General features: G+C 38.3%; 1 protein-coding gene across 1 annotated transcript in view; it reads left to right on the top strand.

Annotated features, from left to right (window-relative positions):
• The first annotated feature begins 9,209 nt into the window (after positions 1-9,209).
• ABCB7 (ATP binding cassette subfamily B member 7) overlaps positions 9,210-26,324 on the top strand; it is a 126,478-nt gene continuing 109,363 nt past the window's right edge. Inside the window, exon 1 of the mRNA XM_061179235.1 lies at positions 9,210-9,393. Within this exon, the coding sequence (XP_061035218.1) occupies positions 9,226-9,393 (168 nt within the window). The 5' untranslated portion in view covers positions 9,210-9,225. The remainder of the gene's footprint in view (positions 9,394-26,324) is intronic.

Raw genomic sequence — 26,324 nt, 5'->3', positions numbered from 1 at the left:
GCAACAATGAATCTACTGGGTATAATTAATGTACCAGACTACAAATGACCTAAGGGACTAGTGAAATGCATTCAGTACCTTAGTTTGAATTCCACAAACTGCTGAAAGTCTGATTCCTCTTCCCAGTTCCCTTTGGCTTCATTGACCTTTACTATTATTTCTTTAATGAATTTCCTGAATTTGACTCACCATTTACCTCAAAATAGATTTGTACATTAGAGCACTTGGGTGCAAGTTCTCCAGCAGCTGTGTTTGGACAAGTCAGCTCATCTATGAGCTCAAATTCTTCTTCGTTGTTGTGAAGGTAAAATAAACTCAGGTGGACATATTCTGTAAATATGTCCATTTAGTATTTTTTATTTTTAATTGTAGCAGCAGAAGCTCAGAATTTTATTATTTTTAAGTAATCATAGATATATTAGTTGTTTAATTTTTGTTATGGTAGCAGAAGATAATAATATTATTATTTTTAAATAATCATGGACAAGGCAAAAATTCAGATTCCTCAGATAAGTTAAGACTTGGTAAGTTCTCTGTAATGATTTATGATACTTTCTTAAACCATGTATTTGGTGTCACAAGTGATGAGACATTAAGATAATGATTTGAAAGTTCTCTTTTGATATGATCTTTCAAAATTTCTAAGAAAATCTCATTATGCTTGCCCTCCCTGCACCATTTTTATGAGTATGCCTCATGTCCACTGGGAATGCAGTTGAAGTTTAGATGACTTTACAGTGTGCTTTGTATCCTGTTTAAATGCTAAATTTAACATGTCTTTTATTGGTTATGGGCTCAGTTGATAATTTTTCACTTTGATCTTACTAATAATCTGTCTCCAGAATCACACTATAGAATGACTTATATTTTAGGAACTCTCCATAATATGAGAATACTTCCTTATTTTACATTATATTTCTTATTTTTAAAACAGAAAACAATATTAGAAAACTTAAAAAAATTTGACTAATCAAAAAATTGACCAACTAGCCGTTTCCACTTTTCAATTTTTCTCTACATGAATATACTACATCTACTATTTTTTAAATTTAGCCTTTCCCTTTAGCATTATATTGCAAGCATTTTAACATGTCATTGACATGCCTGTCAACTCTTTCCTCTGTGATTTCATCTGCTACTTCAAACCAGAGAATTGTAATCTCTGGATTCATCTTAGTTTCAACCAAATAAAATGTTACCTCCAGTCCCTGTTCTCTTATCCTTTCCATGACCTTTGCTTTAAACATCATTTGTTGTAGATAGACCTCAAGGCAGATCTTACTTTTAAGCCTGCAGCCCTTATTTATCTCCTACATATAAAAGGATCAGAAGAGGGGCAATGGTATTTTAATTTGTGAGGATTCATGAGTAAAGGTTAAAGAAATTGTGCCTATTTAGCTTTGAAACTGAATTAGCTTACTGGTATGGGTGAGAAGATTGAGGAATTTTAAATAAAAGACTTCAAGTAGATGAAAGGAGAGATAGTATTGAGCAACTGTTCTCCATTACTGTTAAGAGTAAAAGGAAATGTACATACGAGGGCAAGAAGGATTTAGCTCTGGAAATATAGAATTGAGACCCAGCTATAAGAATTATTATATTGAGTGCTATTATGAAGACAGACTGAAAAAATAATTAACTTGATTTGCCTTGATTGCAGAGTTACAGACTACATAATAATGATTTTTAAAAATTGTATAGCATTTTGCAATTTACAAAACAATTCCCCATAATTATATCATTTGATCCTCACAGCAACCTTGTAAAGTATGCATTACATCCACTGAAGGATGAGAAAATTGGGTTTAAATTCCTGAATTTCAAAGAAGTTATCAAGTAGTACAACTTGATCTTTTATTAACAGCTTTATTGAGATATAATTCATATACCATCTAATTCACCTTTATCAGGAATATAATTCAGTAGCTTTTAGTTTATTCACAGAGTTGTGCAACCATCACCACAATCAATTTTAGAACATTTTATCATCCCAGGAAAAAAAACCCATACCCATTAGAAGCCACTCCAGCACTTACCCCTAAACCCCATAGTCTTAGGCAACCACTAGTCTACATTCTGTCTCTGTAGATGTGCTTATTCTGGGAATGTCATATAAATAGAGCCATACAATATGTGGCGTTTTGAATTTTTTCACTTTGCATAATGTTTTCAAGGTCTATCCATGTTGTAACATATCAGTACTTCATTCCTTTGTATGGTCAAATAATATTCCATTGTGTGGATATATCACATTTTGTTTATCCAGTCATTAGTTGATGAACAGTTGAGTTGTTTTCAGTTTTTGGCTATTATGAGTAATGCTGCTATGAACATTCATCTATATGTTTTTGTGCGGACATATGTATTCATTTACAACTTGATCTTGAACCTCAGTTTTTCATCATAAGCAAAGTTTAAAGATGGCCCCCAAGATTCTTGCCCCCTAGTGTACATGCCCTGTATAACCCCTTCCCATTGAGTGTGGGAAGAATTGGTGAATATGATGGGCTATCACTCTCTTGATTTGGTTATGTTATATGGCAAAGGTGAAGGAATTTGCAGATGTAGTTAAGGTCCCTAATCAGTTGACTTTAAGTTAATCAAAAGGGAGATTATTCAGACTGGGCCTCACATAATCAGGCAAGCCCTTTAAAAGGGGATTCAGGCCTTTCCTGAAAGAAAGAGTCAAAGTAAAATGGTGGTCAAATGGTACAAATTTCCAGTTATAAGATAAATAAGTCCTGGGGATGTAATATACACCATGGTGACTATAGTTAACTATACGGTGTTGGATATTTATTTGAAAGTTACTAAGAGAGTAGATCTTTTTTTTTTAACATGTTTATTGGAGTACAATTGCTTTACAATGGTGTGTTAGTTTCTGCTTTATAACAAAGTGAATCAGTTATACATACACATATATCCCCATATCTCTTCCCTCTTGCGTCTCCCTCCCTCCCACCCTCCCTATCCCACCCCTCTAGGTGGTCACAAAGCACTGAACTGATCTCCCTGTGCTATGCGGCTGCTTCCCACTAGCTGTCTATTTTACATTTGGTAGTGTATATATGTCCATGCCACTCTCTTGCTTTGTCCCAGCTTACCCTTCCCCCTCCCCATATCCTCAAGTCCATTCTCTAGTAGGTCTGCATCTTTATTCCCGTCCTGCCCCTAGGTTCTTCATGACCATTTCTTTTTCTTAGATTCCATATATATGTGTTAGCATACGGTATTTGTTTTTCTCTTTCTGACTTACTTCACTCTGTATGACAGACTCTATGTCCATCCACCTCACTACAAATAACTCAATTTCGTTTCTTTTTATAGCTGAGTAACATTCCATTGTATATATGTGCCACATCTTCTTTATCCATTCATCTGTTGATGGACACTTAGGTTGCTTCCATGTCCTGAGTATTGTAAATAGAGCTGCAATGAACATTGTGGTACATGACTCTTTTTGAATTATGGTTTTCTCAGGGTATATGCCCAGTAGTGGGATTGCTGGGTCGTATGGTAGTTCTATTTTTAGTTTTTAAGGGAGCCTCCATACTGTTCGCCATAGTGGCTGTATCAATTTACATTCCCACCAACAGTGCAAGAGGGTTCCCTTTTCTCCACACCCTCTCCAGCATTTATTGTTTGTAGTTTTTTTGATAATGGCCATTCTGACCGGTGTGAGATGATATCTCATTGTAGGTTTGATTTGCACTTCTCTAATGATTAATGATGTTGAGCATTCTTTCATGTGTTTGTTGGCAATCGCTGATGAACATAGATGCAAAAATCCTCAACAAAATACTGGCAAACAGAATCCAACAGCACATTAAAAGGATCATACACCATAATCAAGTGGGGTTTATCTCAGGAATGCAAGGATTCTTCAGTGTACAGAAATCAATCAATGTGATATACCATATTAACAAATTGAAGTAGAAAAACCATATGATCATCTCAATAGATGCAGAGAAAGCTTTCGACAAAATTCAACACCCATTTATGATAAAAACCCTCCAGAAAGTAGGCATAGAGGGAACTTACATCAACATAATAAAGGCCATATATGACAAACCCACAGCCAACATCGTCCTCAATGGTGAAAAACTGAAACCATTTCCGCTAAGATCAGGAACAAGACAAGGTTGCCCACTCTCACCACTATTATTCAACATAGTTTTGGAAGTTTTAGCCACAGCAATCAGAGAAGAAAAAGAAATAAAAGGAATCCAAATTGGAAAAGAAGAAGTAAAGCTGTCACTGTTTGCAGATGACATGATACTATACATAGAGAATCCTAAAGATGCTAGCAGAAAACTACTAGAGCTAATCAATGAATTTGGTAAAGTAGCAGGATACAAAATTAATGCACAGAAATCTCTTGCATTCCTATACACTAATGAAAAATCTGAAAGTGAAATTAAGAAAACACTCCCATTTACCATTGCAACAAAAAGAATAAAATATCTAGGAATAAACCTACCTAAGGAGACAAAAGACCTGTATGCAGAAAATTATAAGACACTGATGAAAGAAATTAAAGATGATACAAATAGATGGAGAGATATACCATGTTCTTGGATTGGAAGAATCGACATTGTGAAAATGACTATACTACCCAAAGCAATCTACAGATTCAATGCAATCCCTATCAAACTACCACTGGCATTTTTCACAGAACTAGAACAAAAAATTTCACAATTTGTATGGAAACACAAAAGACCCCGAATAGCCAAAGCAATGTTGAGAAAGAAAAACGGAGCTGGAGGAATCAGGCTCCCTGACTTCAGACTATACTACAAAGCTCCAGTAATCAAGACAGTATGGTACTGGCACAAAAACAGAAATATAGATCAATGGAACAGGATAGAAAGCCCAGAGATAAACCCACGCACATATGGTCACCTTATCTTTGATAAAGGAGGCCAGAATATAGAGTGGAGAAAAGGGAGTAGATCTTAAAAGTTCTCATCACAAGAAAAAAATTAGTAACTATGTGGGGTGATGGATGCTAACTAAACTTAGTGTGGTAATCATTTTCAATATTTATATATATCAAATCATTTTGTTGTACACCTAAAACTAATACAATGTTATACACCAATTTTATCTCAATTAAAAATAAGCAAAAGAGATTCTCTTGCTGGCCCTGAAGAAGCAACCATGTTCATTTCCTATCAAGGGGGTCACCTGGAAAGAACCTGAGGATGCTTCTAGAAGCTGAGAGCAGTTCCCAGCCAACATCCAGCAAGAAAACAATGAATTCAGTCCGACAACTACAAGGAATTGAGTTTTGCCAACAACCAGGGAGCTGGGAAGCGGTATCCCACACCTCAGGTGAGATTGCAGACCTGACTGACACCTTGATTTTATCTTGGTAACGCTCTGACCAGAAGATGCAGCTGATTTGTAGCAAGATTCCTGACCCACAGAAATTGTGAAATAGTAAATGTATGTTGTTTTAAGCTGCCAAGTTTGTGCTAATTTGTTATGTAACAACAGGAAGTGAATACAATGTCATATAGACCCTTTTTTTTATCATACCATCCAGTACTGCCTCCATGTACCTGTGTTCACTTCCCTCTCCATGATTATTAATACTGTGTCATAATTATTGCAGTTGCCTAGATAATAATAGATCTTTTTAAAAATCCGATTTTGCTAGAAAGCCTCACTCAAAATAAGGAAAGTAATGATTTTCTGCTTAGCAAGAAATCACATAATCATGGGTTTTTATAGCCAGAGGAATCTTAAAGATGTTACATCAATAGTCTGAAAAGAATCTTCATCAGGCTCAGCCTAAAGATTGATGTCATACTCAAGCCTATTAACCCCTTTGTAACCTGCCTCATTAAAATAATTTCCCAGATAACCCTCTCTGATTTTTCTATTCTCATTTTCTCACTCCACTCTGCTGGCCTTTGGATCATCTTGTTGAAATCACCACTCTCTTTTAAGGGACAGTTTAAGGTGAAAACTGAAGTGAGCTCTGAAAGATTAAAAACATCATGCTGCATACAGCTTCATCATGGACCTACATGGCACACAGATAAGAAGACATGTTTTCACAGTTCACTGGCTCCTTCACATCAGAGTAAAACCATGGAGCTATGAAACAGCAAGTTAATTAGATTTTCAAGGAGCTTGAAATCATGGTATATCTAGCAACATTTCTAAGGGATCCACTTGATTACTTTCTGAGCAATGGTATGCATAGTTCTCAGAAAGAGAATGATTCTTATTGTGCCATCTGCATGGAGTCCCACAGTCACAGGAAAATTTCCACAAGATTATTCTTTGCCAAGAAAAGCTTGGTTGCTGCTTTACAACACACAGGATTGCCCACAGTATTAGGGAGTGAAAACAGCTTTGGTATGCTCCTTAAACTCTATGGGCCTTGTTGAGAAATACATGAGGAGGCATTACAGTTTAGGTTGACAGCACAGACTTTAGGGTCAGGGCTTAGGTTTGAGTTCTGGCTCTGCTGCTTAATAGGTAAGTACCCTTGGGCAAGTATAGATATAATTACTGCATAAACAAAGTGCTGTCATGTGATCTGTGTCTGCAACAGCTATTTATAGCGGCTTTTATGTGTGCTCCTCTGTCTCTCTAACTTATTTCCAACACTTATGTGTCAAGTTGCTGCAGGCCAATTTGGCCTGTTGCTTCAGTTCTCCCCCAGTACACAACTCTCATTATGCTTCATGTTCTATTTCTGGGTGCACTGGAAATTTTCTTTGGCTTATTTGGCTCATGTTTGACTCATTTTGGCTCATCATAGAGTAACTACTTTGTTATTCCAACGTTATTCACATTTCTTAATCAGAGGAGTTGACTTACAATGAGACGACTTTGGTAAAAATGCTTTGATTCCTGTCAAAGACCTCACAACTGTTGTTCCATGCCAATAATGCCTGTAGGTGATTCTAATGAAACTTCTCAAAACTCCTGAGAAATCATCTGTAGGGCCAGATGTTTCAGAATTCTGAGATGTTGCCTGATTTAAAATCTTATAATTCTATATGGCCGGTAGAGACTTTCAATTAAATCTTGTATTTGAGTGCGGGTAACACCTTTAGTATAAAGAACAGCGGAATAGCAGCCAGAACACCATGGTTCTAGTTCTGACTCTGTCACCACATGGCCTTGGTCTTCTTTATCTACTAGGAACAAGGAACACACCCAAAACGCTGTGATTAAGATCCAGCAAGATAATGTGTGTGAGTGTTTCCAAAAGTATAAAAATTTAAGATATTATTTTGTCGCATTATATCTGATAGTCTCTCACAAAATATATATTGTATAGGTTCCTACATTAAAAAAAATTTTTTTTGTCTGCACTGCGCAGCATTTGGGATCTTAATTCCCCGACCAGGAATTGAACCCGTGCCCCCTGAAGTGGAAGCACGGAGCCCTAACCACTGGACCGCCAGGGAACTCCCAGGTTCCTACATTAAAAAAAAATTAGAGCATTACTGGACAATACTTTACCTGGGTAGAAAGATTCAGTGGCAGTACTCAGCCCTAATAGAAATCATTGGTAGAGTCTAGGGTTTCTCTAGTGTAAAGTGTTGATAACACAGAATAGATGCTGAGTAAATATTTACTGATGATGATATAGGTAGGCATTAATGAAAGAGGCCATTATTGATTTGTCAACTAGACAATAATAAGCCAGAAGCATCCAATCAATCACTAAGTTCTGTCAATCCTATCTCCATAATATCTCTGGAATTGATCTACTTCGATTGCTACTGCCAGGTTCAGGCCTTTATTTTATGACGACTATGGCATTAAATTCATGACTCCAATCTGAACTCCCTCCAGTCCAACCTTACTACTTAAGCCAGAGTGGTTTAATGAACATACAGATCTGATCATGTTACTTTCCTGATTAAAGCCATTCACTAGGTACAGAATCAAGCATTAACTTCTTAAAATGAAATACAAGCCCCTTCACCATCAGGCCTCTGCTCACCCAGGCTCATCTCTTCTCTGCCATACACTCCCTAGACTCCTGAACCTGGAAATGTTTTCTTTCGACTTCTTGCTGTTAAAAATGCCATTTCCTTCACATGGAATTCCCTTCAACTGGAAACTTTATTCTTCTGTAAATAATTCCTTTCAAGCATCCTCTTACCCTGGAAACCTGGGGTGTAATATGAATCCTGAAACAAAGTAAAGCTAACTGCATGGGCCATGCATATCCTTTGTCTTCATCAGACTTATCATTAGTCCATGGTGCCTCTACATAAGGAGTTAATAATTATTTGCCTGTCTTGTGTTAAAGTTTGAGAACGCAGCAATGAATAGAAATTGCAAACGCATTACTGTCGCCAGGGCTTCAGGTTACATTTACACTTGGAAATGTAGTTTCCTAGATAACTGTAAACATATTTCAACATTATTTTGTTGGATGATAGTGGTGACAAAAGAATATAAACCTGTCTTTAAACATGGACTTCTCTGCATACATTTTCATTTTACCGTCCTTCAGCGAATCTAGCTGTTTTGCAATAATTAGATGCTGCAGAAACCAAAGGGAAGAGGTAGAGAGGCAAATTAGCAGAGTAAAGGGTGTGTGTGTGTGTGGGTGTTTAAAACTCTTCCAAGAGCAAAAGACCAAAGGAAAACTGCTCCAAAGTTTGTGCGAAAAAGAACAATCAGCCAAATGCAAGCACTTACAACACAGCAAGTGACTCTCACAGGCAGTGAATCTCACAGTTGAAGCTTCCTTCCCGGGGAAATCAATATCTGTAGTTTAATCTGCCCTAAGCGTTAGTACACAGGAGAGTGATAAGAATATTCACAGGGAAAATGGAGAGAGTGGATTTTGGCACTGAGTTGGAGGCGGCAGGAGAAGAGTGAAATGACTGACAAGATAGGGTTGCCAGATTTAGCAAATGCAATATTTGGGACATAATTATACTAAGAAATGATTCATTGTTTATCTGAAATTCAAATTTAACTGCGCATCCTGTGTTTTACCTGACAAATCTAGGAAAAGAGAGAAAGACAATGTTACTCCGTTATTCCCTGCTGTGTAAAAAAAACAAAGACCGGCCCTAGAAGAAAAAAAGCGGTTGCGCTAAAGCATCCGAATCTTCAGAGAGAAGCTGTTTCCGCTCTCCTCCAGGGAGGGAGGGGGGTGAGGAGGATTAAGGTAGCGAGTTCGGACCGCCAGCGTCCCACAATCCTCTGCTCTCGGTTCCTCTTCCCTCGCTCAAGATGGCGCTGCTCGCGATACCTTCCTGGCGCTGGGCAGCTGCGGCGGCTGCTTTCGAAAAGCGTTGGCACGTCGTGATACCGATCCGGCCCCTAGTCTCTATCTGGAGCCCAGGTCCGCAATGGAGGTCACGTCAGCTCGGCGGCTCGGGAACTGCTGGAATCTCCCAGGTGAGATGCCGTTCACTTGGAAGTGTAGCGTGAAGGACAAGGGGACCTATAGGGAAAAGGTTGCCCTTGTGTCTTCAGGTCAGAGCCAGTACAAAAAAGAAAGGTTGTCAGGGCTAACTTGGAGCAGCAGTAAGTGAAGGAAGTTAGGGTTGGAAATTTGAGGAAGGAGTGAAGAAAATCTTTGGGGTTCAGTAAATGGGAACGGGACGGAAGGTTCCGGGCAGAGGGCACCTGGAGCGCTGGTGACTCTCGCAGGATTTACAGTTTTTTCTCTTAGTTTAAGAGGCAGGGTAGACACCATTCCCATACTGCTTACTTTTCTAAATGCAAGGAGAACTGGGCTACTTTCCAAAGTTAGTAATGGAATTTGGGACCAGTTTGCCAATGGTTAAGATTTTACTCAGTCGGAAGTAGCAATTTGGAGGGCATTGGAAGATAACAAGCTGCCTGTTAACAAGCGGCAAATTGAGTTAGCACCAGTTAGCTTCCTTGCTGACAGGGCTCCTTGATAGGCCCAAACCGTAATTATCTATGTCTCCAAAACATAGACCGCCCTAAATTCATATGTAAATACGATTATCCTTTGATCTGAAAAACAGTATTCTTTTGTGTACACAGGTCACTTTGGAAGCCATAAGGCTACTTATCTTTAATGAATGTAGCTATGGCTACAGTGCATCTTAATATTTGTGTTCATTATTATCTCTCACTTAAGAATAGTGTTTTATTGTTATTTGTATTCATACTTCAGTATATCTTTTTATTGCCTATAATTGACAGAAAGCTTAATTGGCACCCCTTGTTCATCTGTATCGCTAAAGTGTTGTCAGCTTCATATGAGAAACAACCTCTCAAATTTTGATTCTTTGTCAACAGATGTTTAATGTCTGCTATGTACATAGTGCTATGCTAGGTAATGGAGTACCAAGAGAAACACAGTAATATCTTCAAGCTGGACAATTTAGTTAATGAGATCGGATCTATGCATTACAAGAATAACTAAAAAACAACGTAGTAGATTAAATATCAAATGAATAGTATGAATAATAAGGGCTGTAGGCATCCAGAGGAAATAGTGATAATTAAGAACTAGATTATAGAGAGGATCTCATGCTGGCAATAGAACTGGGGAGAACATTCCAACCAGGGAGTATGACACTAGACATGTGGAATGCTGAAGGAATTATATCGATATGTTCATTCAGTAATTATTGAACATCTTTACATCAGTAAACAGTACAAAATATACACCCTGTCCTTAAAGGGTTTAAAATCTAGTAGGGGAAATAGATAAGTAAACAGGCAATTAATACAGTAGTGCAATGATGGGGAAGGTACAAAGTACTGGAAGAATATACATGAAAGGCATCAAGACTAATCTTAAGGTGGAGAAAATTGCCTTGAGTAACTGATATCTAAACCAAGACCTGAAAAATTAGAAGTTAGCTAAAGAGGGAATAGCATGTACAAAGGCCCACAGGTAAGAGAGAGCATGAAACTTTTGTAGAACTGCTTATAGTTTAGACTAGTGAGGATTTCATGATAGGAGATGGCAGATTAGGGTAGAGAAGCAAATCCAGATCCTTTTATAAAGGTTTTTTAAAAGCACTTTGTAGTTGAAATTTGTAACATGTGATCTCTTGGGAACCAGTCTTGTTCTCTAGTCCTCTAATAAGCCAGATGAAGTTAAAATAAAATTTGAAAGAAATCCAAAAAAGAGGGGATGTATGTATATGTATAGCTGATTCACTTTTCTACTGCTGTACAGTAGAAACTAAAACAACATTGTAAAGCAACTATACTCCAGTAAAAATTAATTAAAAAAAAGATAAAATTTGTAGAACTTTCAGGCTCGAAGAATGAGGGGGAAGGAGACGTCATTAGGAGATTCAGAGGAGGTGATGACAGTAAAAAGTTAGCTTTCTCTCTTTACATGAACACTATCCCCACAATTTCCTTCACTCTCTCCTATATATCCTGCCATTTCTTTGGTTACCATTTCTGAAGTATGAAAAACAAGGAAAAGATGTTACCTTTGTTTTCTACTTCTTAAAGACATGCAACTCTTGCCTCTGTTTTAAAAATGTTGATTTAACAGGGAGATGAAGGAATGATTATAAGGCTTTTAAAGTAGAACCTGGTACAACCTGAGGCAAAATTTCAGATTAATTAGTCACTTGTGGTTAAGATTACAAAATAAATATTGAATGCATACTTTTAGGACAATCATTAGTATTTATAGCATATTTTAGAGCTGAAAGGAGCCTTAGTGCAGTGTTATGAAATCACGTTAGTGGGTTGGATCAGCACTTTGTTTTAGATGAAATTTAGTAGAATAGGAAAGAAATAATCAAGGCTTTATATGTATTAAGGGAAGTATTGTTTTACGAATACATATATATACATTACCATGTGTATGTGGTTACTGGAATGCATTGTGAAATGTGTTTTTCACACAGGATTTTGCCCTAGAACTATGCTGTACAATGTGGTAGTCACTAGCTTCCTGTGACTGTTTAAATTTACATTAAATTAAAAATTTAATTCCTCAGTTGCATTAGTCACATTTTAAGGGCTGAATAGCCATATAGATGTGGAACATTTCCATCATTGCAGAAATTTCTATTGAACACTACTACTTTAGAAAAGATCAGGGACTTCCCTGGTGGCACAGTGGTTAAGAATCCACCTGCCAATGCCGGGACACGGATTCCATCCCTGGTCCGGGAAGACCCCACATGCCACGGAGCAACTAAGCCCGTGCGCCACAACTACTGAGCCTGCACTCTAGAGCCCGTGAGCCACAACTACTGAAGCCCGCCCGCCTAGAGCCCATGCTCCGCAACAAGAGAAGCCACCGCAGTGAGAAGCTCGCGCACTGCAACGAAGAGTAGGCCCCGCTCGCCGCAACTAGAGAAAGCCCACGCGCAGCAACAAAGACCCAAAGCAGCCAAAAATAAAAAAAAAAAAATAATAAATTTAAAAAAAATAAAGTACTCCACAAAGTATTTTTTTTTAAAAAAAGAAAAGATCATATCCAGCCCTTCTAATTTTGCAGATGAGGAGACTAAGTTCTAGTATAGATAAATGACAGCCATTAAGGCCATTCATTTGTTTATTGCCTTCTGTGTGTTAGATATTTATATAAGGGTAATTAAGACTGTGACAGACCCTAATCACACAGTGAATGTTTGTTGAATTCTAAAGATACTTATCGAATAATTACTAGACCACTATTCATAGACGGAAACACCTAAAACAGTTTTTTCTTAAAATGGGAAGATTTCATATAAGACATAAATTGTAATGATTATTATAAAGTTGCCTTTCTACTACACTAATTAATATTGAAAGGACTTATGAATTTTGAATGATAGAAGTTTGGATTTGTTTCATTAATATTGATACGGTAGAAACTGAGGCATCATATACTTAATCCATAGTGCCTTTTTTATCTATGTTTAACAAGTCCTTGACTCTTGATCCTGACACTGATCATATATTTTCTTCATTTTTTTAAATTAATTTTTATTGGAGTATAGTTGATTTACAATGTTATGTTAGTTTCTGCTGTACAGCAAAGTGAGTCAGTTATACATATACATATACATATATCCACTCTTTTTTAGATTCTATTCCCATATAGGTCATTACAGAGTATTGAGTAGAGTTCCCTGTGCTATACAGTAGGTTCTTATTAGTTATCTATTTTATATATAGCAATGTGTATTGTTAATCCCAACCTCCTAATTGACCCTTTCCCCCCCTTTCCCCTTTGGTAACCATAAGTTTGTTTTCTATGTCTGTGGGTCTATTTCTGTTTTGTAAATAGGTTCATTTGTACCATTTTTTTAGATTCCACATATAAGCAATATCATATGATATTTGTCTTTCAATGTCTGACTTAACTTCACTCAGTATGACAATCTCTAGGTCCATCCATGTTGCTGCAAATGGCATTATTTTGTTCTTTTCTTTGGCTGAGTAATATTCCATTGTGTATATGTACCACATCCTCTTTATCCATTCCTCCATTGATGGACATTTAGGTTGCTTCCATGTCCTGGCTATTGTAAATAGTGCCACAATGAACATTGGGGTGCATGTATCCTTTTGAATTACGGTTTTCTCTGGATATATTCCCAGGAGTGGGATTGCTGGATCATATGGTAATTCTATTTTTAGTTTTTTAAGGAACCTCCATACTGTTCTCCATAGTGGCTATACCAACTTACATTCCCACCAACAGTGTAGGAGGGTTTCCATTTCTCTACACCCTCTCCAGCATTTATTGTTTGCAGATTTTTTGATGATGGCCATTCTGACTGGTGTGAGGTGATGCTGTGTAGTTTTGATTTACATTTCTCTAATAATTAGTGATGTTGAGCATCTTTTCATGTGCCTCTTGGCCATCTGTATGTCTTCTTTGGAGAAATGTCTATTTAGATCTTCTGCCCATTTTTTGATTGGGTTGTTAGGTTTTTTGATATTGAGCTGTATGAGCTGTTTGTATATTTTGGAGATTAATCCCTTGTCATTCACATTGTTGGCAAATATTTTCTCCCATTTTCTGGGTTGTCTTTTCGTCTTGTTTATGGTTTCCTTTGCTGTGCAAAAGCTTTTGTGTTTAATTAGGTCCCGTTTGTTTATTTTTGTTTTTATTTTCATTACTCTCGGAGGTGGATCACAAAAGATCTTGCTGCGATTTATGTCAGAAAGTGTTCTGCCTATGTTTTCCTCTAAGAGTTTTATAGTATCTGGTCTTACATTTTGGTCTTTAATCCATTTTGAGTTTATTATTATTAATTTGAATTTATTAAGAAAAATAGTTTTTCCTTAAAATGGGAGGATTTCATATGATAAGACCTAAATTGTAATGATTATTATACAATTGCCTCTCTACTACTCTAATTAATATTAAAAGGACTTAATGAATTTTGAATGATAGAATTTTGGATTTATTTCATCAATATTTATATGGTAGAAACTGAGGCATCATATACTTGTTCCATAGTGCCTTTTTATCTATGTTTAACGAGTCCTCGACTCTTTTTTTTTTTTTTTTTTTAAACATCTTTATTGAAGTATAATTGCTTTACAATGGTGTGCTAGCTTCTGCTTTACAACAAAGTGAATCAGTTACACATATACATATGTTGCCATATCTCTTCCCTCTTGCATCTCCCTCCCTCCCACCCTCCCTATCCCACCCCTCTAGGTGGTCACAAAGCACCGAGCTGATCTCCCTGTGCTATGCGGCTGCTTCCCACTAGTTATCTATTTTACATTTGGTAGTGTATATATGTCCATGACACTCTCTCACCCTGTCACATCTCACCCCTCCCCCTCCCCATATCCTCAAGTCCATTCTCTAGTAGGTCTGTGTCTTTATTCCCATCTTGCCACTAGGTTCTTCATGACCTCTTTTTTTTTTTTTCCCTTAGATTCCATATATATGTGTTAGCATACTGTATTTGTTTTTCTCTTTCTGACTTACTTCACTCTGTATGACAGACTCTAACTCCATCCACCTCATTACAAACACCTCCATTTCATTTCTTTTTATGGCTGAGTAATATTCCATTGTATATATGTGCCACATCTTCTTTATCCATTCATCCGATGATGGACACCTAGGTTGCTTCCATGTCCTGGCTATTGTAAACAGAGCTGCAATGAATATTTTGGTACATGACTCTTTCTGAATTATGGTTTTCTCAGGGTATATGCCCAGTAGTGGGATTGCTGGGTCATATGGTAGTTCTATTTTTAGTTTTTTAAGGAACCTCCATACTGTTCTCCATAGTGGCTGTATCAATTTACATTCCCACCAACAGTGCAAGAGTGTTCCCTTTTCTCCACACCCTCTCCAGCATTTATTGTTTCTAGATTTTTTGATGATGGCCATTCTGACCGGTGTGAGATGATACCTCATTGTAGTTTTGATTTGCATTTCTCTAATGATTAATGATGTTGAGCATTCTTTCATGTGTCTGTTGGCAATCTGTATCTCTTCTTTGGAGAAATGTCTATTTAGGTCTTCTGCCCATTTTTGGATTGGGTTGTTTGTTTTTTTGTTATTGAGCTGCATGAGCTGCTTGTAAATCTTGGAGATTAATCCTTTGTCCGTTGCTTCATTTGCAAATATTTTCTCCCATTCTGAGGGTTGTCTTTTGGTCTTGTTTATGGTTTCCTTTGCTGTGCAAAAGCTTTTAAGTTTCATTAGGTCCCATTTGTTTATTTGTGTTTTTATTTCCATTTCTCTAGGACCTGGGTCAAAAAGGATCTTGCTGTGACTTATGTCATACAGTGTTCTGCCTATGTTTTCCTCTAAGAGTTTGATAGTGTCTGGCCTTACACTTAGGTCTTTAATCCATTTTGAGTTTATTTTTGTGTATGGTGTTAGGGAGTGTTCTAATTTCATACTTTTACATGTACCTGTCCAATTTTCCCAGCACCACTTATTGAAGAGGCTGTCTTTTCTCCACTGTATATGCTTGCCTCCTTTATCAAAGATAAGGTGACCATATGTGCGTGGGCTTATCTCTGGGCTTTCTATCCTGTTCCATTGATCTATATTTCTGTTTTTGTGCCAGTACCAAACTGTCTTGATTACTGTAGCTTTGTAATATAGTCTGAAGTCAGGGAGCCTGATTCCTCCAGCTCCATTTTTCGTTCTCAAGATTGCTTTGGCTATTCGGGGTCTTTTGTGTTTCCATACAAATTGTGAAATTTTTTGTTCTAGTTCTGTGAAAAATGCCAGTGGTAGTTTGATAGGGATTGCATTGAATCTGTAGATTGCTTTGGGTAGCAGAGTCATTTTCACAATGTTTATTCTTCCAATCCAAGAACATGGTATATCTCTCCATCTATTTGTATCATCTTTAATTTCTTTCATCAGTGTCCTATAATTTTCTGCATACAGGTCTTTTGTCTCCTTAGGTAGGTTTATTCCTAGGTATTTTATTCTTTTTGTTGCAATGGTAAACGGGAGTGTTTTCTTAATTTCACTTTCAGATTTTTCATCATTAGTATACAGGAATGCAAGAGATTTCTGTGCATTAATTTTGTATCCTGCTACTTTACCAAATTCATTGATTAGCTCTAGTAGTTTTCTGGTAGCATCTTTTGGATTCTCTATGTATAGTATCATGTCATCTGCAAACAGTGACAGCTTTACTTCTTCTTTTCCGATTTGGATTCCTTTTATTTCTTTTTCGTCTCTGATTGCTGTGGCTAACACTTCCAAAACTATGTTGAATAATAGTGGTGAGAGTGGGCAACCTTGTCTTGTTCCTGATCTTAGTGGAAATGGTTTCAGTTTTTCACCATTGAGGACAATGTTGGCTGTGGGTTTGTCATATACGGCCTTTATTATGTTGAGGAAAGTTCCCTCTATGCCTACTTTCTGCAGGACTTTTATCATAAATGGGTGTTGAATTTTGTCGAAAGCTTTCTCTGCATCTATTGAGATGATCATATGGTTTTTCTCCTTCAATTTGTTAATATGATGTATCACGTTGATTGATTTGCGTATATTGAAGAATCCTTGCATTCCTGGAATAAACCCCACTTGATCATGGTGTATGATCCTTTTAATGTGCTGTTGGATTCTGTTTGCTAGTATTTTGTTGAGGATTTTTGCATCTATGTTCATCAGTGATATTGGCCTGTAGTTTTCTTTCTTTGTGACATCTTTGCCTGGTTTTGGTATCAGGGTGATGGTGGCCTCGTAGAATGAGTTGGGGAGTGTTCCTCCCTCTGCAATATTTTGGAAGAGTTTGAGAAGGATAGGTGTTAGCTCTTCTCTAAATGTTTGATAGAATTCGCCTGTGAAGCCATCTGGTCCTGGGCTTTTGTGTGTTGGAAGATTTTTAATCACAGTTTCAATTTCAGTGCTTGTGATTGGTCTGTTCATATTTTCTATTTCTTCCTGGTTCAGTCTCGGCAGGTTGTGCATTTCTAAGAATCTGTCCATTTCTTCCAGGTTGTCCATTTTATTAGCATAGAGTTGCTTGTAGTAATCTCTTATGATCGTTTGTATTTCTGCAGTGTCAGTGGTTACTTCTCCTTTTTCATTTCTAATTCTATTAATTTGAGTCTTCTCCTTTTTTCTCTTGATGAGTCTGGCTAATGGTTTATCAATTTTGTTTATCTTCTCAAAGAACCAGCTTTTAGTTTCATTGATTTTTGCTATTGTTTCCTTCATTTCTTTTTCATTTATTTCTGATCTGATCTTTATGATTTCTCTCCTTCTGCTAGCTTTGGGGTTTTTTTGTTCTTCTTTCTCTAGTTGCTTTAGGTGCAAGGTTAGGTTGTTTATTCGAGATGTTTCCTGTTTCTTGATGTAGGCTTGTATTGCTATAAACTTCCCTCTTAGAACTGCTTTTGCTGCATCCCATAGGTTTTGGATCGTTGTGTCTCCATTGTCATTTGTTTCTAGGTATTTTTTGATTTCCCCTTTGATTTCTTCAGTGATCACTTCGTTATTAAGTAGTGTATTGTGTAGCCTCCATGTGTTTGTATTTCTTACAGATCTTTTCCTGTAATTGATATCTAGTCTCATAGCGTTGTGGTCGGAAAAGATACTTGATACGATTTCAATTTTTTTTAATTTACCAAGGCTTGATTTGTGACGCAAGATATGATCTGTCCTGGAGAATGTTCCATGAGCACTTGAGAAAAATGTGTATTCTGTTGTTTTTGGGTGGAATGTCCTATAAATATCAATTAAGTCCATCTTGTTTAATGTATCATTTAAAGCTTGTGTTTCCTTATTTATTTTCATTTTGGATGATCTGTCCATTGGTGAAAGTGGTTGTTAAAGTCCCCTACTATGATTGTGTTACTGTCGATTTCCCCTTTTATGGCTGTTAGTATTTGCCTTTTGTATTGAGTTGCTCCTATGTTGGGTGCATAAATATTTACAATTGTTATACCTTCCTCTTGGATCGATCCCTTGATCATTATGTAGTGTCCTTCTTTGTCTCTTGTAATAGTCTTTATTTTAAAGTCTATTTTGTCTGATATGAGAATTGCTACTCCAGCTTTCTTTTGATTTCCATTTGCATGGAATATCTTTTTCCATCCCCTCACTTTCAGTCTGTATGTGTCTCTAGGTCTGAAGTGGGTCTCTTGTAGACAACATATATATGGGTCTTGTTTTTGTATCCATTCAGCCAGTCTGTGTCTTTTGGTGGGAGGATTTAATCCATTTACATTTAAGGTAATTATCGATATGTATGTTCCTATTCCCATTTTCTTAAATGTTTTGGGTTTGTTATTGTAGGTGTTTTCCTTCTCTTGTGTTTCTTGCCTAGAGAAGTTCCTTTAGCATTTGTTGTAAAGCTGGTTTGGTGGTGCTGAACTCTCTCAGCTTTTGCTTGTCTGTAAAGGTTTTAATTTCTCCATCAAATCTGAATGAGATCCTTGCTGGGTAGAGTAACCTTGGTTGTAGGTTTTTCTCCTTCATCACTTTAAGTATATCCTGCCACTCCCTTTTGGCTTGCAGAGTTTCTGCTGAAAGATCAGCTGTTAACCTTATGGGGATTCCCTTGTGTGTTATTTGTTGTTTTTCCCTTGCTGCTTTTAATATGTTTTCTTTATATTTAATTTTTGATAGTTTGATTAATATGTGTCTTGGTGTGTTTCTCCTTGGATTTATCCTGTATGGGACTCTCTGTGCTTCCAGGACTTGATTAACTATTTCCTTTCCCATATTAGGGAAGTTTTCAACTATAATCTCTTCAAATATTTTCTCAGTCCCTCTCTTTTTCTCTTCTTCTTCTGGGACCCCTATGATTCGAATGTTGGTGCGTTTAATGTTGTCCCAGAGGTCTCTGAGACTGTCCTCAGTTCTTTTCATTCTTTTTTCTTTATTCTGGTCTGCAGTAGTTATTTCCACTATTTTATCTTCCAGGTCACTTGTCCGTTCTTCTGCCTCAGTTATTCTGCTATTGATCCCGTCTAGAGTATTTTTAATTTCATTTATTGTGTTTTTCATTGTTGCTTGGTTCCTCTTTAGTTCTTCTACGTCCTTGTTAAATGTTTCTTGCATTTTGTCTATTCTATTTCCAAGATTTTGGATCATCTTTACTATCATTATTCTGAATTCTTTTTCAGGTAGACTACGTATTTCCTCTTCATTTGTTAGGTCTGGTGTGTTTTGACCCTGCTCTTTCACCTGCTGTGTGTTTTTTTGTCTTCTCATTTTGCTTATCTTACTGTGTTTGGTGTCTCCTTTTCACAGGCTGCAGGTTCGTAGTTCCCATTGTTTTTAGTATCTGTCCCCAGTGGCTAAGGTTGGTTCAGTGGGTTGTGTAGGCTTCCTGGTGGAGGGGACTAGTGCCTGTGTTCTGGTGGATGAGGCTGGATCTTGTCTTTCTGGTGGGCTCGTCCACGTCTGGTGGTGTGTTTTGGGGTGTCTGTGGCCTTATTATGAGTTTAGGCAGCCTCTCTGTTAATGGATGGGGCTGTGTTCCTGTCTTGCTAGTTGTTTGGTATAGGGTGTCCAGCACTGTAGCTTGCTGGTCGTTGAGTGAAGCTGGGTCTTGATGTTGAGATCGAGATCTCTGAGAGATTTTCGCCGTTTGGTATTACGTGGAGCTGGGAGGTCTCTTGTGGACCAGTGTCCTGAAGTTGGCTCTCCCACCTCAGAGGCACAGCCCTGATGCCTGGCTGGAGCACCAAGAGCCTTTCATCCACACGGCTCAGAATAAAAGGGAGAAAAAATAGAAAGAAAGAAAGAGGATAAAATAAAATAAAATAAAGCTATTATAATAAAAAATAAAAAATTATTAAGAATAAATTTATTAAGAGAAAATTTTTTTTAATTTTTAAAAATAGATTTATTAATTTTTTATAATAAAAAATAAGAAAAAAATTATTAAGAAAACATTTATTAAGAAAAAATTTTTTTTAATTTTAAAATAAAAAATATGAAAAAACTTATTAAAAAATTTTTTTCAATTTTTTAAAAATAGAAAATAAGGAAAAAATTATTAAGAAAACATTTATTAGGGAAAATAAATTTTTTAAGTAAAAAAAAAAAAAAAAAACGGATGGACCTAACCCTAGGACTAACGGTGAGAGCAAAGCTATACAGACAAAATCTCACCCAGAAGCATACACATATACACTCACAAAAAAAGGAAAAGGGGAAAAATTAATATATCCTGCTCCCAAAGTCCATCTCCTAAATTTGGGATGATTCGTTGTCTATTCAGGTGTTCAACAGATGCAGGCACATCAAGTTGTTTGTGGAGCTTTAATCCGCTGCTTCTGAGGCTGCTGGGAGAGATTTCCCTTTCTCTTCTTTGTTCGTACAGCTCCCGGGGTTCAGCTTTGGATTTGGACCCGCCTCTGCATGTACGTCGCCTGAGGGCGTCTGTTCCCCGCCCAGACAGAACGGGGTTAAAGGAGCAGCTGATTCGGGGGCTCTGGCTCAGTCAGGCCGGGGGGAGGGAGCGGTACGGAGGAGGCGGGGCGAGCCTGCGGCGACAGAAGCCGGCGTGACGTTGCAGCAGCCTGAGGCGCGCCGTGCGCTCTCCCGGGGAAGTTGTCCCCGGATTACGGGAGCCTGGCGGTGGCGGGCTGCACTGGCTCCCGGGAGGGGCGGTGTGGAGAGTGACCTGTGCTCGCACACAGGCTTTTTGGTGGCGGCGGCAGCAGCCTTAGCGTCTCATGCCCGTCTCTGGGGTCTGCGCTGATAACCGCGGCTCGCGCCCGTCTCTGGAGCTCGTTTAAGTGGCGCTCTGAATCCCCTCTCCTTGCGCGCCGCGAAACAAAGAGGCCAGAAAAAGTCTCTTGCCTCTTCGGCAGCTGCAAACTTTTTCTCGGGCTCCCTCCCGGCTAGTTGTGGTGCGCTAGCCCCTTCAGGCTGTGTTCACGCCGCCAACCCCAGTCCTCTCCCTGCGATCTGACCGAAGCCCGAGCCTCAGCTCCCAGCACCCACCCGCCCCGGCGGGTGAGCAGACAAGCCTCTCGGGCTGGTGAGTGCTGCTCGGCGCCGAGCCTCTGTGCGGGAATCTCTCCGTTTTCCCCTCTGCGCTCCTGTTGCTGTGGGATCCGCGCTGATAGCCGCGGCTCGCGCCCGTCTCTGGAGCTCGTTTAGGCGGCGCTCTGAATCCCCTCTCCTTGCGCGCCGCCAAACAAAGAGGCAAGAAAAAGTCTCTTGCCTCTTCGGTAGCTGCAGACTTTTTCCCGGACTCCCTCCCGGCTAGCACCGAAGCCTGAGCCTCAGCTCCCAGCCCCCGCCCGCCCTGGCGGGTGAGCAGACAAGCCTCTCAGGCTGGTGAGCGCTGCTCGGCGCCGATCCTCTGTGTGGGAATCTCTCCGCTTTGCCCTCCGCACCCCTGTGGCTGCGCTCTCCCCCGTGGCTCCGAAGCTTCCCCCTTCTGCCACCCGCAGTCTCTGCCCGCGAAGGGGCTTCCTAGTGTGTGGAAACCTTTCCTCTTTCACAGCTCCCTCCCACTGGTGCAGGTCCCGTCCCTATTCTTTTGTCTCTGTTATTTCTTTTTTCTTTTGCCCTACCCAAGTACGTGGGGATTTTCTTGCCTTTTGGGAGGTCTGACGTCTTCTGCCAGCGTTCAGTGGGTGTTCTGTAGGAGTAGTTCCACGTGTAGATGTATTTCTACTGTATCTGTGGGAAGGAAGGTGATCTCTGCGTCTTACTCTTCCGCCATCTTGCCCATTTCCTTAATCTCTTCTTATAAGTATACCAGTCATATTAGATAGGTCCCACCCTAATGACCTCACTTAACCTTAATAAACATCTTTAAAGGCCCTATCTCCATATACAGTCACATTTGAGACACTGGGGGTTAGGACTTCAACATGAATTTGGAGGAGACACAATTCAGTCCATGACAGTGTGTGTGTATGTAAATACATAGAAAACTGGAAGCATATACTGCAAACACGCCTCTGGAGAGGGGATGGGTTGGGAGGCCAGAGGACAGTAAAAAGGAACGTTCACTTGTTCATTCTAGTTTGGCATTGTTTGATATACTTGTTTTTATAATGATAAAAATTTCATATTTAAGCTTTTCAGTTGGTGGTCTGATTTTTTTGAATAGGTTGTATTAATATGTTCATTTATTGAACTCTGGTTTGTTTTGTCTACTAGTAATGCATTTTAGCATTCTTGCATATGACTTAATGATTATTTTTTGTAACATAAAACAGTCTTTAACATGTTTAAGAAGCTTTCCTGGAAGTATTCTGCAACTTTTAGGTTTAGCCAGTTTTGGTTATCATTTTACTGGGGAATTGGGGGATCTTTTGAAGATTGAGTCCCAGTATCTCCTCTTTATTTCAGTGGTTTCTTCAGTTTCTATGTAACATAGGTATTCTACATATTTGATGCTGCCTAATAAAGATCTATACTCATGTTTCTTTTTTCAAAATCAAGTTCTTGTATTTACAAAAAATTTACCAAAACAGTACATACCAGCTACTGAAAGATTAGAAAACATTGAAAAGGAGAAAAGAACAAAAGGCAGTTATGCTCTAAAGCTTTTTGTCTAATAAGTAAGTATAACCTATTTATTTATTCATTGGTTTTCACCAGGATCAGAAAAAATAAATAAATAAAGGCTTCCTATTGCTTAGAGCTATACTTTCCAATACAGTAGACATTAGCCACATGTGGCTATTTAAATTTCAATTAAAATTAAATAAGATTTGAAACTTAGTAGCTTAGTCACACTAGACATATTTTAAGTGCTCAATAGCCACATGTGTCTAAGTGGCTATTGTATTTGACCACACAGATACAGAACATTTTCATAATCACAGAAAGTTCTACTGGACATGGCTGGCCTAGAATATAATTTTTAAGTAGGGATAATATTATCAAATTTGTTTTAGCAATATGATTCTGCCTGCAGTTTGAAGGATAGATTGGAAATAGACAGGGATTGGAGATAGGGACATCAGTTAGGAGGATATTGAAGTAATATAGAAGAGAAGTGATAAAGGCCTGCACTTCCTGTCATGAGGAAGTGTTGTCAGAATTTGTCACCAAGCAGTCTAATATCATGAAAAGATTTTGAAAGGTTTTGAAGCAGGAGAGTATTACTTTGTTTTAGCTACTTTATCTTAATCTCGGTGTTTTTAGGTTATAAAATGGACATTTGAATAAGACCTATCTTCCACTATTCTGGGGAGGATCAAGAGAATGACAGATATGAAAGCAGTTTGTGAATTGTAAAGTGCTTTAACTTTTGCCATTGCAATTTTGGTGTATGGTTCTGTAGTAAAACACCATTTTTGGTAATGGATTTTGTGGGGTTTGCCGACAGAGCTCATGTGGTTAGGCTACTATCGTTGTTTCTGTTTTGAATACTTCTCAAGCAGTCCAGTTACATCCTAGCTAATCAGTGACAGAACTGGCGCTACAACCCAGGTCCTTTCACTCATCTCTTTCCCCTTCATCTTGCTAGCTCTACTTTTCACAACTCTGATGAATTTTACTTCTTATTTAGGATCGTTTGTGCAACTACAATCTATTGCTTTGATGAATAGCTAGAGGAAATCTATTTAAATAAACCTATTGTAAAATTATCTTTTAAATGAATTCTTATATATTACTAGCTTAGAATATTATCATAGATACAAAAGTGTCAAAATCATACTAGTCTTTTTAGCGTTTACCACTGCCTGTCACAGCTTTACATTTACAAAAAGAACATGCCACCATCTTCAGCCAGTCTTTTAACAAACATTTATCAGTTACCTGCCATTTGGCAGACATTGTACTAGGTACTGGGGCTACAACCATGAACAAGGCATAGCCTTTGCCCTCCAGGAAATCATGATTTAGAGGAGAAAACAGGTAACCAACTATTAAAAATAAGGTGTGGTAAGTGCTTTAGTAGATATGTGTACAGGGTTTTTGAGGGGAACCACCCTCAGTCTAGAGAGGTCATGGAAAACTTTCCAAACAAAGAATTTATAGATGAGTATTGAAGGATGTGTAGGTAGATACTGGTCTGGTGGATGAATGAGAAAAGGGCATTTTAGGGCAGAATATATTAAATAACATGTGTTCTTTGGAAAAGCTGTAGTTTGGAGGGTGGATTGAAAGTGGACAAGACTGGAGGTAGGGAGACATTTGGTTTGGATGGAACATCAGAGAGTTTAATGGTAATATTGGTAAGAAGGGATGACAATCTCAACTAAGGCTATGACACTGATTATAGAGATATTTAGGAGGTAAAGTTGATAGGAGTTACTGAGTGGCTTGATAGAGGGTAAAGAAAAAATAAAGAGTGTAGTTCCTGGGTGTCTGGCTTAGGCAGCTGGGTGGATAGTGATGCTATTAACTAAGATGGGGAGGAACAAATTTGAGGAGTTGGAGAAGTTGGAGAAAATGGTGAGTTCAGCTTGGGGTATGTGGAGTTTAAGCTATCTATGAGACATTATGATGAAAATGTCTAATGAACAGTTGTATGTATGGGGTAGGTACTCGAGAAAGAGATCTGGACTTGAGGTAAAGTTTGAGAATCATCGTGGAAGTAATTTTTTTTTTTATAGTGGCCATGGATACCTTCTGGAGACTATTTAGAATGAGAAAAAAATAGAGGGCTAAGGAAGACACTCCTGAGACTGCCAAAATTTAAATGAAAGAATAGTCCAAGAAGGAGAATATGCAATGGCCAGAGAGGTTCAAGGAATAGGGATAGATAGATATCCTAGAAGCCAAGAGAGGAGAGGGTTTTAGAAAGGAAGGAACGGTTAATAGTATTATGCGACAGAGAGGGTATGTAAGATGAATACGCAAGATGTTATTGAATTTAGCAATTAGTTGCTCATTTAGTGTTCCTGATAAAAGAGTGGTGATATGGTGGTAGAAGCCATATTACAGTGTCTTAAGCAGTAAAACATTAAGCTGTGTCCTTTTCAGTGCATCATATCAGGGAGTACATAATGTTGATATGTCTTATTACTGGTGGTGTTAACCTCCATTGAATGGTTAAGGTGGTATCTACTGGGTTTCTCCAGTGAAAAATACTATTTTCTCCTTTGTAATTAAAAAACACCTTGAGGGAGATTCTTTGAGAGTATGCAAATATCATGTTTCTCCTCAAACTTTCACCAGTTAATATTAGCATATCTACAACAGTTATTACTGTGGTGTTTGCCTAAATATGTTTTTTTGTTTCCCTCATTCTGCATTTGTTAATGGGACTTCTGTAAAGAAGAGCTGTTGCCTTCTCCCTCATTTATATTTTTAGTTATTTATTTATATCAGGCTGAACTCATAGATGTTAATAAACTATATTCTATGGACTATCATCTAATACTCTCAATTTTTATTTACTTGTTCTAGTTGTTCTAGCTCTGGGCCACTGGAAGCTCCTTTAGATTGGCTCTTGTGTCCTTTGGACATGCCCCCATCCTTTTTCAATACTTCCTTGCTTTCTGGCACCACACAGTGTTCCAGGTTAGTCTTATATTTTCCCTGACCTGGCCTTGAAATCATCCCTTTCTACAAGGAACCCTGTGCCTTTTATTGGAAAATGGTATGTAGACATGAAGATCTAGATGCTAGATGACTGTACTGTTTTTTTTTATAAATTTATTTATTTATTTTTGGCTGTGTTGGGTCTTCATTTCTGTGCGAGGGCTTTCTCTAGTTGCGGCAAGCGGGGGCCACTCTTCATCGCGGTGCGCGGGCCTTTCACTGTTGTGGCCTCTCTTGTTGCTGGGCACAGGCTCCAGATGCGCAGGCTCAGTAGTTGTGGCTCATGGGCCTAGTAGCTCCGCGGCATGTGGGATCTTCCCAGACCAGGGCTCGAACCCGTGTCCCCTGCATTGGCAGGCAGATTCTCAACCACTGCGCCACCAGGGAAGCCCCCTGTACATTTTTAAAACATAATCAGTTCTAAGTTCTGGGGACTGCCAGTATCCACAAATAAATGTATTTA

Source organism: Eubalaena glacialis, chromosome X (assembly GCF_028564815.1).
Source record: "Eubalaena glacialis isolate mEubGla1 chromosome X, mEubGla1.1.hap2.+ XY, whole genome shotgun sequence".
Classification (NCBI taxonomy): domain Eukaryota; kingdom Metazoa; phylum Chordata; class Mammalia; order Artiodactyla; family Balaenidae; genus Eubalaena; species Eubalaena glacialis.
The sequence above is the reverse complement of the archived record's forward strand: the minus strand, read 5'-3'. Positions and strand labels throughout refer to the sequence as shown.